Source organism: Orycteropus afer, unplaced genomic scaffold (genome assembly GCF_000298275.1).
Source record: "Orycteropus afer afer isolate SDZICR_OR568_19922 unplaced genomic scaffold, OryAfe1.0 scaffold00083, whole genome shotgun sequence".
NCBI lineage: Eukaryota > Metazoa > Chordata > Mammalia > Tubulidentata > Orycteropodidae > Orycteropus > Orycteropus afer.
In genome coordinates this window covers 2,433,269-2,449,045 of record NW_006921670.1, presented here as the reverse complement: position 1 = coordinate 2,449,045, position 15,777 = coordinate 2,433,269, and the positions used below count along the sequence as shown (strand labels likewise).

The following is a 15,777-nucleotide window of genomic DNA, read 5'->3' as shown; positions in this document are numbered from 1 at the left end:
ACACATTGTGTTGGTTGTCATGTCTCTTTAGTCTCCTTTGATGAGAATAACTCCCCAGCCTTGATTAGATTTTTGTGACACTGACATTTTTTAAGAACTCAGGTCAAATGTTTTGTAGAACATCTCTCAGTTTGGAGTTGTATGATTTTTTTTTTAATTATTATTTAAAATGTTAAACATTTTTGGCAGGAATACTACACAAGTGATATTATGGCCTTCTTAGTGTATCAGGCAAGGCACATGATGGCAGCTTGTTACGTTATTAGTGATGTTAAGTTTGATCATGTGATTAAGATGATGTTCATAAGATTCCTCCATTGTAAAAGATCTTTTTGCCTTTATAATTAATAAGTAATGTGTAGTGTGATACCTGAAGACTGTATAAATATCTTGTTTCCCAAGATGCTTTCACTCATTGGTTTTAACATTGTAAAAATGGCATGTGGAGTCATTTGACTTCCTCTAACTTCACAAGGGGGAAGGAGAATCAATATCAGCAACCCGAGGCTGATTCCTATGAAGTGGAGGTCAGACATACCTCATCTCTCCAATCTTTTTACCAATTCTGACACCAACCATCTATTTCCACAGCAATCTCTACTCCCCTGCTGGGTTCAATAATTCATTGCAACGGCCACACAGAACTCACTTATCATATTCACGGTTACAGGGCTTATTAGGGAAGTGACAGGTTACAAGTCAGGTTCAGGAATGCTCAGGATATAGTTCTTTGATCAGGATAACCTTTTCTCAGCCAGGGTGCAGGCAGGTCTCTCTCTGGCTCTCAGCCCCTCAGCCTGGCCTCTGCTCTGTTCAGGCAAGTGTTGCAAAGCTTTTTTAGCTCTGCTGATAAGTCCCCAGAGGCACCCCACTCCACCAGTAAGCCTTAAGCTGAAGACACTCTGTTCTAGCTCCTTGGGTCAGCAAACCTAGCTCCACCAAGTGCATGGAGGCACCCTGCTCCACCAGCAAGCCTCCTGCCTAAAGACACTGAGCTTTCTCGCTCCGTGGGCAGGGAAGCCCACTGCACAATCTCCTGCTGGTCTCCTGGTTCTGCTGCGTGTGTTTCTCTGCCACCGCTTCTCACCCTCTCTCACCTTCTCCAGTGTTATAGCTCCCTCTCTCTGTCTCCTGGGTTGAAGGGGTTTTCAGCACAGGGACCCTAAGCACAAAGGAGTGCTCCACTCCCATTTCTTGGTGGTCTTCTGGTGGTTGTAAGGTCCCCCTCTCTGCCTCTGGGATGACTCATATTAAGCCTAGTGGGATGGCAAAACTGACCAATCCCCACGGTAGGGTTCCATACACCTTGTTTGTATGGTCCCATCCTCACAAGGGTACCATGCACCTTATTTACCTTATTAGTAAGCCATCTAATCCCCTTGTTGGTCCATAATCACCTTATTTGCATAGTCCCACCCAGTCATTTAGTGGACATTACAAAGGCTATGGCTAGAAGGGTCATATTAAGTAATTTACTGCACTGCAAACATCCACTAGAAATTCGTGCCTAAATCAATTACTCTGATAGCTACGATACAGAGTGACATTGCTTTAATACCAAGGTAATACACCATATAGTAGTAGATGAGATGAGTCACTGACATGCAAATTAGAAGATCTTTGCTATGGTAGTATAAACTGTATAAATTGTTCTGAACTGAATGTAGCTCTCTTCAGGCATTTTCTAAACTAACCCTAATAGTATAGCAATTTTATATTTGATCTGCAGTTTGATAAATCTTTCACTTTTTACTACCTTTTTAGGAGTATTTCCTATTTAATTATAGGACATTCCAATGTGAAAAATATTAACTCCACAAATGGTGTTGACCAAGTTAAAGAAGATTGAGGAGGAGGGAAACAGTCATTTACTCATTCAACACGTGTTTATTCAAAATCCACTACGCAGCTAAAACCAAAAATCAAACCCACTGTCATCAAGTCAATTCCAACTCATAGTGACCCTCATTAGGTTTCGGAGGCAGTAAATCTTTATGGAAGAAGATTGCCCCATCTTCCTTCAGCGGAGTGGCTGGTGGGTTTGAACCAGGAATCTGGTTAACAGTCAAATGCCTTAGGCACTGTGCCACTAGAGCTCCTTACCGTGCATCTAGATTCTGGGATTTCACTAATGAACAAAAGAGACAGAAATCCTTGCCTCCATAAAAAGAAAAATAAATAATGTTCATTTATTTCAAAATTCTAAAGCCTTGGTAGGTCAAGCATGATCTGTAGTCCTTGAGTTGTTAAGGCAATCTTCTCTCCCCTATGGGGTGTCTTTCAGACATAGGACATGAAGTACTTCACATGGAGAATAATTTTAAACTAAAGAGAAATGGAAGATTTTTAAGGCTCTTTTTAAAAAGAGAAAATGACTCATTGGCCCAGAGGGAGGAAGTGGGTTGCATTCAAATAAAGCAGTACAAGTGAAGAGCACTTCTCTTTCCTCAGGTGTGGGGAGGGAACCGGGAAGAGGCTGACACTATCACTGAGTTAGGAGGCGAAGGAACTGGGTGGAAATTAGGTCAGAGGGGGCTCTTTTCTTGTATTTGTAGAAAGTTTCAAAAAGAGTAGTACAGTTCTGAATTGATTCCAGTAAGACAATGAAAGGAGAAACAGAGGGGTGACAGAAAGGAAGTGATTGAAGTTGGAGGAAAAAAAAACCTCACTGCTGTCGGATCCAATTTATAGCGACCCCTCCTTGGATTTCCGAGGCGGTATCACTATGGAAGTAGATTGCCCAATCTTCCTTCCAAGGAGCAGCTGGTGGGTTTGAACCACCAACCTTCTAATTAGCAGTCAAATGCCTTAATAGGAACTAAGTAGGGAGCCAGAGAAGGTAGCAAAGGCTAGTATTTTTGCTGGGTAATCTGCTTGAAACATCATCCCCTCTGCCTAGCAGAGTTGTAAGGAAACAAGGCTCACTATAATTAGCATATTCTGAAATACAGTGAATTATAACAATTATACTTGTTACAAATACAAGTTAACGCAGGTCTTCATATGAAGCACATAAACTACTCAAATGAACAAGAAAAACCAGGACAGCTTTAAACGACAGGATTTCAAACGCCACTAGAAAAGCGCCCATAAAGAAAATATCTTTTGTTTCTCAGCGTTGAGGAGCTCCAAGTTGCAGTTTGCCGGGGGCCTGTCAGAGAAATATCACTATAATTGGTATGAGTCCCCAAGTACGCTGACAATAATTGAGGCTTATATCCCATGCATTATACTTGATGGCACATCGTATTAAAAAGGAACAAAATTACAGAGGCAAGGAGCTGCTGAATGGTGCAGCAGAGCGGTAGCTCCTAGGCAAGGCTTGCAGGCACAGATTTTAAAACTGCAGTGATCCACTTGATGAAGCCTGGGAATTAAAAAGAAAAAAGTCCAAGTGCTGGCCTATAAAGCCCCACACCAGGGCAAATAAGATGAGCAACTCATAAGACCAAGGCGTTGGTACCTACTCTGTGTGTTTCTTGGAACGTTTGCGGTCATGTAAATGTGCAGTTGGTTTATTCTTTGACAACGTGGCCTACTGATGCAACATCATTTGCATAAATTAAGAGGCAATGTGATTAGAGGAGAAACACTGAACCATGGTCATTGGCATGGTGACCTTTTACAAGTCACTTAAACTCTTTAAACTTCATTTTCCTTCCCTCAAAAGGAAGAGAACTTGTATTTATTGGCTGCTTACCATGTGCCAAGTGCTTTCTTGCAGCATTCTGTGTAACTCTCGTGTTACCCTAATGTGATTCAGGTTCCTTGAGCCTTTCTGTTCCTTTGGTGGAATATGTTATTGCATCCCCTTACCACCTCCCCCCAAAATAATTCCATCTTCTAAAGTGTTGACAAAAAAAAATATGTATCTTTTTCTGCATATTTTGGGAAGAAACAAGAGAGGAAGGTTACTTAACAAAACTTATTAAACATACTTTTTTTTTTTAAGCCATGTCTAGTCTTTCCTCAGAATTCTCTCTCAGTCTTCCCCTAGGCTCTAAACCTCCTGCTCACTCCTGGGCACGTTCACTCAGCCTTTCTCTTCTCCGCAGACCCTGTCTGTAAATTTCTCCCACTAGCAGGTCCAAAGCACCAGGAGTGCCAGCTGTCCCACGCTTCTCAAGGTCCACACCCTGAACGATATTTGAGGTTGGTATGATAATGATTGCTCCTCATTTTAAAGGAGGAAAGTGAGGCTCAGAGAACTTAAATTCTTGCCCAGTCACACAATTAAACAATCAGGGAGCTGGAATTTGAACCTCGGTGTTTGGCTTCAAGCCTGATGATCTTTTAGCCTTCTGTGCTACCTTCCCCTCCCTCCAGAAAAATACCACCTGCCCTACGTGACCGTCTCCATAGCCTGCGAAGAATCATCACCATAACCCTAAACATCATGACCCCAGCACCTTAAATTGAAGTTTGGCGGTCAGGCCATTCCGGTTTTACCCTCAACAACATAGTATGCTGTATTCTGTTCAGTTGGGGCGGGGGAGAATGAAGCAGGTTTTCCAGCCCCTCTTTATTCCTAATACCTACCCCCATCTCTTCTTCCTTCTCACTGTACTCCCCCGCCCCTGAGAAAAGACAAGGAGAAGAAAACATAAAAGAAGGGGAAATGAGAGAATAGGTTAAAGGAGGCTGTGGGTGGTTTTCTGAAGCTGCTTTTACTTGGTCAGAAATAGAAGAAAATTAAAGCCCTCCAAAAGAATGTGGAATGCTACTACACCTTCTTGTACTTCACCTCAAAACGTGGTTCTAGCTGCTGGAATACTCAAGAAGGTCAAAGAAACTTCAAGAAAAGTTTTCTGGTCTACATTTCACTGAAAGAGTGACAGTTTTAATGGAATTGTTCCGTTAAATAATGATAGTTAGCGTGTATGAGCTCTCGTGTGTGTTCAGCTGGCTGGAAGCATAGAACAGACAGCAAAACTTGCCAAAACAGGAACCTGTCACAGAAGGAAAATGCAAATATTGTCCACTGAAATGAGCAACAGAGAAGTGGTAAAGACTGTGCCCTGTCTAAGGCAGAAAACGTTTGAGACCCAGAAAAACAAGGCAGCTCGGCTCTCCTAGGTTCCAGCGCATATAAATGACCTGGCACAGTTCCTGGAACATAGTGAGCGCCCAGTGAGTTATAGGAAATGTATCTTGAATCCTCACAGCAGTCCTGAGAGATAAAGTCTTTTTTATTCCCATTTTACGTTAAAGAAACTGGGGTTCATAAAGGTTCAATAACTAGAACAAAGTAATATAGGTAGTATGTGGTTGAGTCAGAAATAGGGAAGCCGCACCCAAAAACCAAACCCATTGTCATCGAGTCAATTCTAACTTCTGACGATTGTGAAGCAGGTAAGTGATAATAAAAATGGCAGTGACTGTGCCGTGCTTCACCTGAATTATTTCATTTTATTCTCATAACTACTCTATCAGTTAAGTGCAGTTATTATCCCACATTAAAAAAAAAAAAAAAAAAAGAGCAAGAGAGAGAGAGTCTTAAAAATGGTTAAACAGTATTCCTGAAGTCACATGGCTGGTGGGCCAGATTTGAACCCAAGCCTAACTCCAGAGCTCATAAACTATAGAGCAGTAGGGCTGATGCTCTGCAGGGGTGTGTGCATCCAGCACTCTGGCAAGTCTAGCACAGCTCAGGGTCTGCCCTCAGACTTGCAGACAGACATTTGATCTAGTCAGCCTCTTGAGAACCAGTCCATTTTCTGGAAACCAAAATCCACTGCCATCAAGTCAATCCTGACTCATAGTGACCGCCATTGGGTTTCCAAGGTGATGAATCTTTGTGGAAGTAGATTGCCCAGTCTTGCTTCGGTGCAGTGGCTGTTGGATTTGAACTCCCAACCATCTGGTTAGCAGTCAGATGCCCTAGTTACTGTGCTACCAGAGCTCCTTCTTCTGGGGACAGACTTACATTAATCAACTTGTGAGACTCAACAAAACACCAGAGGGCCAATTTATTGATAGTAAAAAGTATAACTATATTTGAAGTTCATGTGACCAGTATAGTTTCTCCCTGTAGACAGACCTCAATAGGAATCCATATTTTAATCTGAAGTTATTTACTAAATATGGAATTTGAGTAAGAGGAAGTAATTAGATGAGTTAGGAGAATGTCTGCCACATAGTTCCAAAAACAAAAAAGAGAGAGAGAGAAAAAACCAAACTCACTGCCATGGAGTCGGGTCTGACTCATAACGACCCCTCCTTGAGTTTCCGAGGTGGTTGCAATAAATGTTAGTTATTATTGTTATTAATACCCACCTATGCCAGAGGGGGAGGTCCATGAATTTCCTAAACTTATATGCACATTTTTGTAGACGCATTTATGTATTGGGGGGCAGTCCACATCTTATATTGAATTATCAAAGTATTAGTGACCTTAGAAAATCATGAGAGCCATAAATTCTACCAGAACCCTGAATATCTGGATGGTCAAGCAGAATGTAGATTGGCTTCTAATCATATTCCCCCAGAGCCAAGGCTATATCTCAGTCTATTTTGATCAAGTGTAACTTCTAAATTTATGCTCAGTCCCTTTATGCTTGATTTCTAACCCTAGACTTTCTTCTGCATCAGTTGAAATGATCATGTATTGTTTTTCCCTTCATCCTATTAATATGGTATATTACATTGACTGGGCCTGGGGCTTGGGGCCTGCTTTTCACTTGGGGGCAGTTCTACATTAAGGCTAGGGCCCGGGGTAGGTGCGCCCAGGGGTAAGGGCCTGCTTTTCACTTGGGGGTGGCTCTATTTTAAGGCCGGCCCGAGGTAAGTGGGACCGGAGCTCTGCAGCTGTTTTTCACTTGGGGGCAGCTCTATTTTAAGGCCAGGGCCCAAGGTAGGGGGTGCAGAAGGGTTAGGAACAACTAAGGGAGACAAACTTGTCGGTCAATCTGTCGTCTTGTGGTAGCTTGTGTGTTGCTGTGAGGCTGGAGGCTATGACACAAGTGTTGCAAAATGCCAGCAGTGTTACCCATGGTGGACAGGTTTCAGTGGAGCTTCCAGGCTAAGACAGACTTGGAAGAAGGAAGAGGCCATCCACTTCTCAAACAATTGACCAGTGAAAACCTTATGAATAGCAGAGAAACACTGTCTGATATATTATTGGAAAACTTTATGAACAGCCCTGAAACATTGTCCAATATAGTGCCAGAAGATGAGCCCATCACGTTGGAAGGCACTAAAAATTTGACTGGGGAAGAACTGACTCCTCAGAGTAGAGACGACCTTAATGATATGGATGTTGTTTTGTTGTTGTTGTTATGTGCTGTCGAGTCGGACCCGACTCCTAGCGACCTCTCCTTGGGTTTCAAAAGCTGTATCAATATGGAAGTAGATTGCCCAACCTTCCTTCCAAGGAGTGACTGGTGGGTTTGAACCACCAACCTTCTGGTTAGCAGTCAAGTACTTTAGGCACTGTTGTTGTTGCTGTTGTTGTTGTTATTTGCCATCGCTGACTCAGCGACCCCTCCTTGGGTTTCCAAGGCAGTATCACTACAGAAGTAGATTGCCCCATCTTCCTTCCGAGGAGTGGCTGGTGGGTTTGAACCGCCAGCCTTCTGGTTAGCAGCCAGGTGCCTTAGGCACTATTAGGCACTACACCAGAGTAAAGCTTTCAGGACTTTCACCAGCTGATGTGGCATGACTTAAAATGAGTAGAAACAGATTCAAACATCCACTAATAATTGGAACATGGAATGTATGAAGTACGAATCTAGGAAATTGTCAAAAATGAAATGGAATGCATAAAAATCGATATCCTAGGCATTAGTGAGCTGGAATGGACTGGTTTTGGCCATTTTGAATCAAAGAACCATATGATCTACTATGCCGGGAATGACAAATTGCAGAGGAATGGTGTGGCGTTCATCATCACAAAGACTGTTTCAAGATATGTCCTGAAGTGCAGCGCTGTCAGTGATAGGATAATATCCATTTGCCTCCAAGGAAGACCAGTTAATACTACTATTACTCAAATCTATGCACCAACTACCAAAGCCAAAGATGAGGAAATTAAAGATTTCTACCAACTTCTGCAGTCTGAAATTGACTGAATATACAATCAAGATGTGTTGATTATCACTGGTGACTGGAGTGCAAAAGCTGGAAACAAAGAAGAGTTACTGGTAGTTGAAAAATATGGCCTTGGAGATAGAAATAACACTGGAGAATTCATTATAGAATTTTGCAAGACCAATGACTTATTCATTGCAAAATACCTTTTTCAACAACATAAGCAATGGCTATACATGTAGACTTCACCAGATGGAATACATAGGAATCAGATTGACTATATCTGTGGCAATGGAGAAGCTTGATATCTTTAGCCAAAACAAGGCCAGAAGTTGACTGTGGAACAGACCATCAGCTGCTCATATGCACGTTCAAGTTGAAGTTGAAGACAATTAAAACAAGTCCACGAGAGCCAATATATGACCTTGATAATATTCCTCTTGAATTTAGAGACCATCTAAAGAATAGATTTGATTCATTGAACACCAATGACTGAAAACCAGAGGAATTGTGAGATGACATCAAGAACATCATCCATTGAAGAAAGCAAAAGGGCATTAAAAAGACAAGAAAGGAAGAAAAGACCAAAATGGATGTCAGCAGAAACTCTGAAACTTACCCTTGAATGGAGAGTAGCTAAAGCAAGTGGAAGAAATGATGATAAAAGAGCTGAACAGAAGATTTCAAAGAGCAGCTTGAGAAGACAAAGTCGATTATAATGAAATGTGCAAAGACCTGGAGTTAGAAAACCAAAAGGGAAGAACACAGTCAGCATCTCTCAAGCTGAAAGAACTGAGGAAAAAAAAATAAGCTTTGAGTTGTAATGTTGAAAGATTCTATGGGCAAAATATTGAATGATGCAGGAAGCATCAAAAGAAGGTGGAAGGAATACACAGAGTCACTGTACCAAAAAGATTGGTCAATGTTCATCCACTTTAGGAGATGGCATATGATCAAGAACCAATGGTATTGAAGAAGAAGTCAAAGCTGCACTGAAGAACTGGCAAAGAACAAGGCTCCAGGAATTGACGGAATACCCATTGAGATGTTTCAACAAACAGATGTCCCACTGGAGGTATTCACTCAGTTATGCCAAGAGATTTGGAAGATGGGTGCCAGGCCAACTGAATGGAAGAGATCCATATTTGTACCCACTCCAAAGAAAGGTGATCCCACAGAATGTGGAAATTATTGAACAATATCATTAATATCACATGCAAGTAAAATCTTACTAAAGACAATTCAAAAATGGTTGCAACAGATATTGACAGAGAACTTCCAGAAATGCAAGCTGGATTCAGAAGAGGATGTGGAACAAGGGATATCCTTGCTGATGTCAGATGGATCTTAACTGAAAGCAAAGAATACCAGAAAGATGTTTACTTGTGTTTTATTGGCTATGCAAAAGCATTTGATTGTGTGGATCATAACAAATTATGAATAACATTGAGAAGAATGGGAATTCCAGAACACTTAATTGTACTCATGAGGAAGCTGTACATGGATCAGGAGGCTGGTGTTCAAACAGAGCAAAGGGATACTGCATGGTTTAAAATCAAGAAGGGAGTGCATCAAGGCTGTATCCTTTCACCATGCTTATTCAACTTGTATGCTGAGTAAATAATGTGAGAAGCTGGATTATATGAAGAAGAACATGGCATCAGGATTGGATTAAGCCTCATTAACAACCTGCAATACACAGATGACACAACTTTGCTTGCTGAAAGTGAGGATGACTTGAAGTACTTACTGATGAAGATTAAAGACTACAGTCTTCAGTATGGATTACACCTCAACATAAAAAAAATAAAAATCTTCACAACTGGTCCAATAAACAGCTTCACAATGGATGGAGACAAGATTGAAGTTGTCAAGGACTTCATATTACTTGGTTCTACAATCAACACCAATGGAAGCAGCAGTCAGGACATCAGACGATGTATTGCATTGGGCATATCTGCTGCAAAAGACCTCTTTTAAGTGATGAAGAGCAGAGATGACTCCTTGAAGACTAAGCTGTGCCTAACCCAAGCCATGATATTTTTAATTGCTTTTTATGCATGTGAGAACTGGACAATGAATAAGGAGGAGCAAAGAAGGGTTGATGCTTTTGAGTTGTGGTGTTGGAGAAGAATGCTAAGAGTACCACGGACTGCTAAAAGGACTAACAAACCTGTCGTGGAGGAAGTGCAGCCAGAATGCTCCTTGGAAGTGAGAATGGCCAGACTTCGTCCCACCTACTTTGGTCATGTTGTCAGAAGGAACTAATCCCTGGAGAAGGATATCACGCTTGATAGAGTGGAAGGTCAATAAAGAAGGGGAAGGCCCACAATGAGATAGATTGACACAGTAGCTGCAATGATGGGCTCAGGTATAGCAAGGATCATGAGGCTGGCACAGCACTGGGCAGGGTTTTGCTGTGCTGTGCATAGGGTTGCTATAAATCGGAGACTACCCGATGGCACACAACAACAACAGCAACTTTACGTTGACTGATTTTTGTGTTTTGAACCACCCTTGCATTCCTGGGATGAAGCCCACTGAGTCATGGTATATAATCCTTTTAATATGCTACAAGGTTTGATTTCCTATATTGAGGAATTTTGTACCCAAGCTTTCTTAAGGGGCTCACTGTTAGGGTTATCACCTTTCTTTCACTTCTTGACAAATAAATGACAGTCCCCTAAGGAGTATATCTCTCAATATGAGTGTCAGTAACATTTGTAATTACCTTGCAATCATAATCAGACATTGTGAGAGTTTATCTTTTCAGGAACCTAATTTAGAAGAATAAACTTTAGGTATTAATGATGAAGGCAAAGATATTTCCAAAATTATTCTCACTGCAAATTAATTACCAATACAACATTGAAGGCTTCCAACATATAGTTAATGAACAAGAAGGAGGTTCTCCCACTTGGAAGGGGATCTATGTGGGAGATCCTGGATAGAGAGGGAGAACAATGTGGAACAAAACTCAAAATCATTTAGAGAGAAAAAAAAAGGGGGGGCAGGTTTGCTGGCCTGATAAAGCCTGGTGGAACCACTGAGACTATGGCCCCTAGCAGCCCTTCAGGTCTGGAATTGAACCCACACCTGTGGTTTCCAGCCAAACAAAAGCCGGGCACATGAGTTTAACATTTTACTTAAGATAGATACACTCCTTGGAGAGAACAATCATGGGAGAAAGAAGGGCTGCTTATGCACAGGGAGACAGATCAGGGGGCAGGAGTGCATGGAGGGATGGACACAGGAAAGAGGTAACTATCGGGAGGAAGTGAGAGGGGAGCTGTTGCATTGTGGTAAATTGTGGTCAATGTCATGAGATAAAGTGTATGTGAACTGCTGTATGGAAAGTGAATTTGCTCTGTACATTTTCACCCAAATCACAATTTAAAAAAAAAAAAAAAAGGAGGTTCTCATTCTGTCCTCATTTACATAGCATCCCAGGGGAGGGCTGGGTATTGTCTTATTTATTAGACTGTATCTTCATTGTCTAGAATAGTGACTGGTGGATTGGAAAAAAAAAATAATAATAACTGCCATTGAGTTGATTCTGACTCATAGCCACTCCCATTGGGTTTCCAAGGCTGTAAATCTTTACGGAAGCAGACTGCCCCATCTTTCTTCTGCAGAATGGCTAGTGGGTTTAAACTACTGACCTTTTGATTAGCAGCCAAATGCTACACCACCAGAGCGCCCTACTTGCAAGATATTAGGCCATTAATAAATATTTTTCAATGAATAAATGAATCCAGCCTTTGTATTTTGTAAATAAAAATGGTTTAACCCCAAGAGTTATCCTAAGAAGTAAACAGTGTTTTTATTTGTCATTATAGTCAAACCAATGCACACAGAAACTTGTATACCAGTAACCAAAAGGTGCAAACAACCTACATGTCCATCAGCAGATGAAGGGATAAACAAAATGTGGTACATCCAATAGAATGCTACTCAGCCATAAAGAGAAGTAAAGTCCTGATACATGCTACAACATGTGTGACCCTTGAAAACATGTTGTGTATTGACATAAGCAGTCACAAAAGGACAAATATGGTATAATCCCACTTATATGAAATAGGCAAATATATAGCTACCAAAGTTTATTAATGCTTACCAGGGTTGTGGGAGGGGAATAGCGAGAGTCTCTGCTTAGGGGGCACTGAGTTTTCTGATAATGGTGGAAACAGATAGTGGTGATGGCTGCACAACATGAGAAATGAAATCAATGTCTCTGAATTGTACATGTAAAAATACTGAATTGGCAAATCTAATATATATATATAGGCTCTGGTGGCGTAGTGCCTAAGGCGTGTGACTGCTAACCAGAAAGCTGGAGGTTCAAATCTATCAGCCACTCCTCGGAAGGAAGGATGGGCCATCGACTTCCGTAGTGATACTGCCTTTGAAACCCAAGGAGGGGTCGCTACGAGTTGGATCCAGCTCCACGGCAGTGGGTTTGGTTTTGGTTATACATGCACACACACATATAAACCACAATAAAATAATGTTTAAAGTCAAACAAAACATGAAATATTTGTCACAAGAGTCTCAAAAGGAAGCCTGAACAGTGGGATACACAGCAGCTTCAAATCCCTCCCACTGCATAGTTTGTGAACAAGCCTCTGCTTATTAAGAATGCACCCCACAAAGATGTTGCCTTGGGGCTGCAGCCACATGATGAAATCTGAAAACATCTTTTATTAATTCAGCTTCCAGGCAGACCCCAAAAAACCCATTGGGGGGCACATCCTGGCTCATGCTTCAACAACAAGGATAAGTTTGCGAAAGGGAAGAGGAGAACTGAGAATTGCGAAGATTTATGACAGGTAAGTGGTTTCTTATTCCTCATCAATTTTTTTTTTTTTTTTTGCATATGGTCTTATTCAACAGAATTGCCCCTTGAGAAGCTGTAATTATACCACTGGCAGATGCTATGTGTGTGAATTTCCTTCTTAAATGTCATTCAATTCATTGGGAAGTTCCTACTATGAGCTAGGTACTAGGGATTCAGGGATTCTGTTGACAGACTTGGTCGCTGACCTTCCAAGGCTTGCAATGAAGCTGGAAGATGAAATAATCCATTCCAGCTAAGTGTGGTAAGTGCAGGGAGTACAGAGCATAGAAGTATGTTCTTCCTCTTTTTGCCAGGCTGACTCCTGTTTGCTTCCCAGGTTCCAGTTTAAACATCATTTTCTCAGGGAATCTTTCCTTGATCCTTACGGTCAAGGCTATACCCTGTATTTTTCACAGTATTTTACCTCTTAAATTAAGAACTATTCATTAACAAATTTTTATAGAGAATCTATCATGTGTCAGCTTCCAAGGCTCTGAGGATAGAGCCGTGAATGACAACAAACACCAAACCCCTGCCCTCATGGAGCTTACACTCTATTGGTAATTGATTTCTATCACATACCTAGTATGTCACAGACAGTAGATTCCTGAGGTAGGGACATTATCCGCCTGCTCACCACTGTGTCCCAGCCTGGGACATGGTAGATGTCTTGGTTCTCTAGTGCTGCTATAACAGAAATACTGCAAGCAGGTGGCTTTAACAAACAGGAACTTATTTTCTCACAGTTTAGGAGGGTAGAAGTCTGAACTCAGGGCACCGTCTCTAGGGGAAGGCGCTTTCCCTCTCTCTTGCTCTCCCTCCCTCTCTCTCTCAGCCCTGGTGGAAAGACCTTGTCTCTTCAGCTTCTATTCCCTGACTCCTTGGGGATCTGCGTGTGGCATGGCATCTACCTCCCCTCCCCTTCCTTGCTTGTTTAATCTCTTTTATATTTCAAAAGAGATTGATTTAAAACACACCCTACATTAACAATGTCTCATTAACATAACAAAGAAAACCCATTCTTATGTGGGATTATAACCACTAGAGGGACTAGGGTTTACAACACATGTTTTGGGAAGACACAACTCAATCCCAAACAGTGTTGTTGTTGTTGTTGTTGTGTGCCATCAAGTCTTCCCCAACTCATAGAGACCCCTCCTTGGGTTTCTGAGGCAGTATCACTACAGAAGTAGATTGCCCAACCTTCCTTCCGAGGAGTAGCTGGTGGGTTTGAACCACCAGCCTTCTGGTTAGCAGTCAAGTGCCTTAGGCACTATGCTACTAGAGCTCCCAAAACAGTAGCTGTGCAATATTTGTGACTGACTGATAAACCATCCCGAGGGTAATAACTCTACCCCACCAGCCACTCCTCGGAAGGAAGGTTGGGCAATCTACTTCCGTAGTGATACCGCCTTGGAAACCCAAGGAGGGGTCACTATGAGTTGAAATTGACTCGATGGCAGTGAGTTTGGTTTTTGGTTTTCAGGGAGGAAAAAGCAGCCCCAAACAGAACCAACCAAAAATCAGATGAGCTCTTCATCTGGTCTTTGCTTTGAATCACAGTACTTACTACTCATTGTCATTGATAACTAGTAGTTGACCGACTACCCCATCTACCTGGTTTTGATTCATCATCTTACCCTGGAGGAGACTTCTTGTTGGAGACTATAATGTGTAAATACTGTTTTATGGAGTTTTAGCAATTTCTAGAAATTTGCTACAAATGTTCTTTGTTGAATTAAGTAGATTGTTTCATCTGGTTACTAAAATTTCGGACACTTTTCATTCTGAATTGTAATTGACTGTTTACATGCACATCTCCCTCACTGAGGCTGGGTCACTAATTTCTCTAGCACCTAGCACCTAGCATGGTACTTGGCACATAATAGGTACTCAGGCACTATACTTATTTGCATATTTCATCAAGTCCTCCAAACTTACCAGATCAAACAATTCTTATAATCCTAAGAGATTGGCTCTGCTGATTCAATAAAGAATAATTATAGTAAGTTATGATAGATGTCAGTTATGACAAATTAAGTTTGAATAAAAACCACAAAGCTAGATCAGAGCTTAAAATAACAAAACTTAGTTTACGGTGCAGCATGAATTCTTGTCTTTCTGGTCCCTAATGATTTCTCACAGAGAATTCTCCTTAACTTCAGAGAAAACGTTTTAATAGAGAAGATGATGATGTTAATAATGATAGCTAACAACTATTGAATGGCTACTATGTGCTAGGCAATGTTTCAAGTGCTTTATCCATATTACAGCAATCCTAACAGGTAGTGGTTATTATCTTTGTTTTTATGTATGAGGAAACCAGTGCCCCAAGCAGTTAGGAAACATTGTCCCTCTATTTTAAGCGTGGAAGCCAGAGTGATCCTTTGTAAAACATAAAGAGCTATTATCTCTCTTCTGCTTAAAACGCTCCAATGGCTACCCACCTGAACTCGGAGTAAAGGCCCAGGTCTCTATAGTGGCCTCCCCCTGCTCTCTCCTTTGCTCACTGTGCTCCAGCCTCCATGGGCTTCTTGATGCTCTATAAGTGTGCAGGGCACGCTCTGACTGCAGGGCCTTTACACTCACTGTTCCCTCTGCCTGGAACAATCTTCCGCCACATAGCTCTCTGTCTGATTTTCTTCCTCACTGTTTGTGGTAGTTAAGGTTGTGTGTCAACATGCCTGAGCCTGGTTGAGTGGCTGGGCAAATGGATGTAGTATTTCCCATGATGAGACTGGTAATCAACCCACTAGCTGCTCTGCAGGAGAAAGATAAAGCAAACTACTTTGGTAAAGATTTATAGCCTTAGAAATCCTACGGGAGTCACTTTGAGTCAGAATCAACTCAGTGGCAGTCAGTTTTCATTATTTATTGTTTGTCTATCCCTCCCTACATATAAGTCTCACAAG

General features: G+C 41.6%; 1 protein-coding gene across 1 annotated transcript in view; it reads left to right on the top strand.

Annotated features, from left to right (window-relative positions):
• Positions 1-15,777, top strand: part of DMC1 (DNA meiotic recombinase 1) — a 77,504-nt gene that overhangs the window by 47,766 nt on the left and 13,961 nt on the right. The window contains exon 12 of the mRNA XM_007941668.2: positions 12,741-12,857. Coding sequence (XP_007939859.1) covers positions 12,741-12,857 — 117 coding nt within the window. The remainder of the gene's footprint in view (positions 1-12,740; positions 12,858-15,777) is intronic.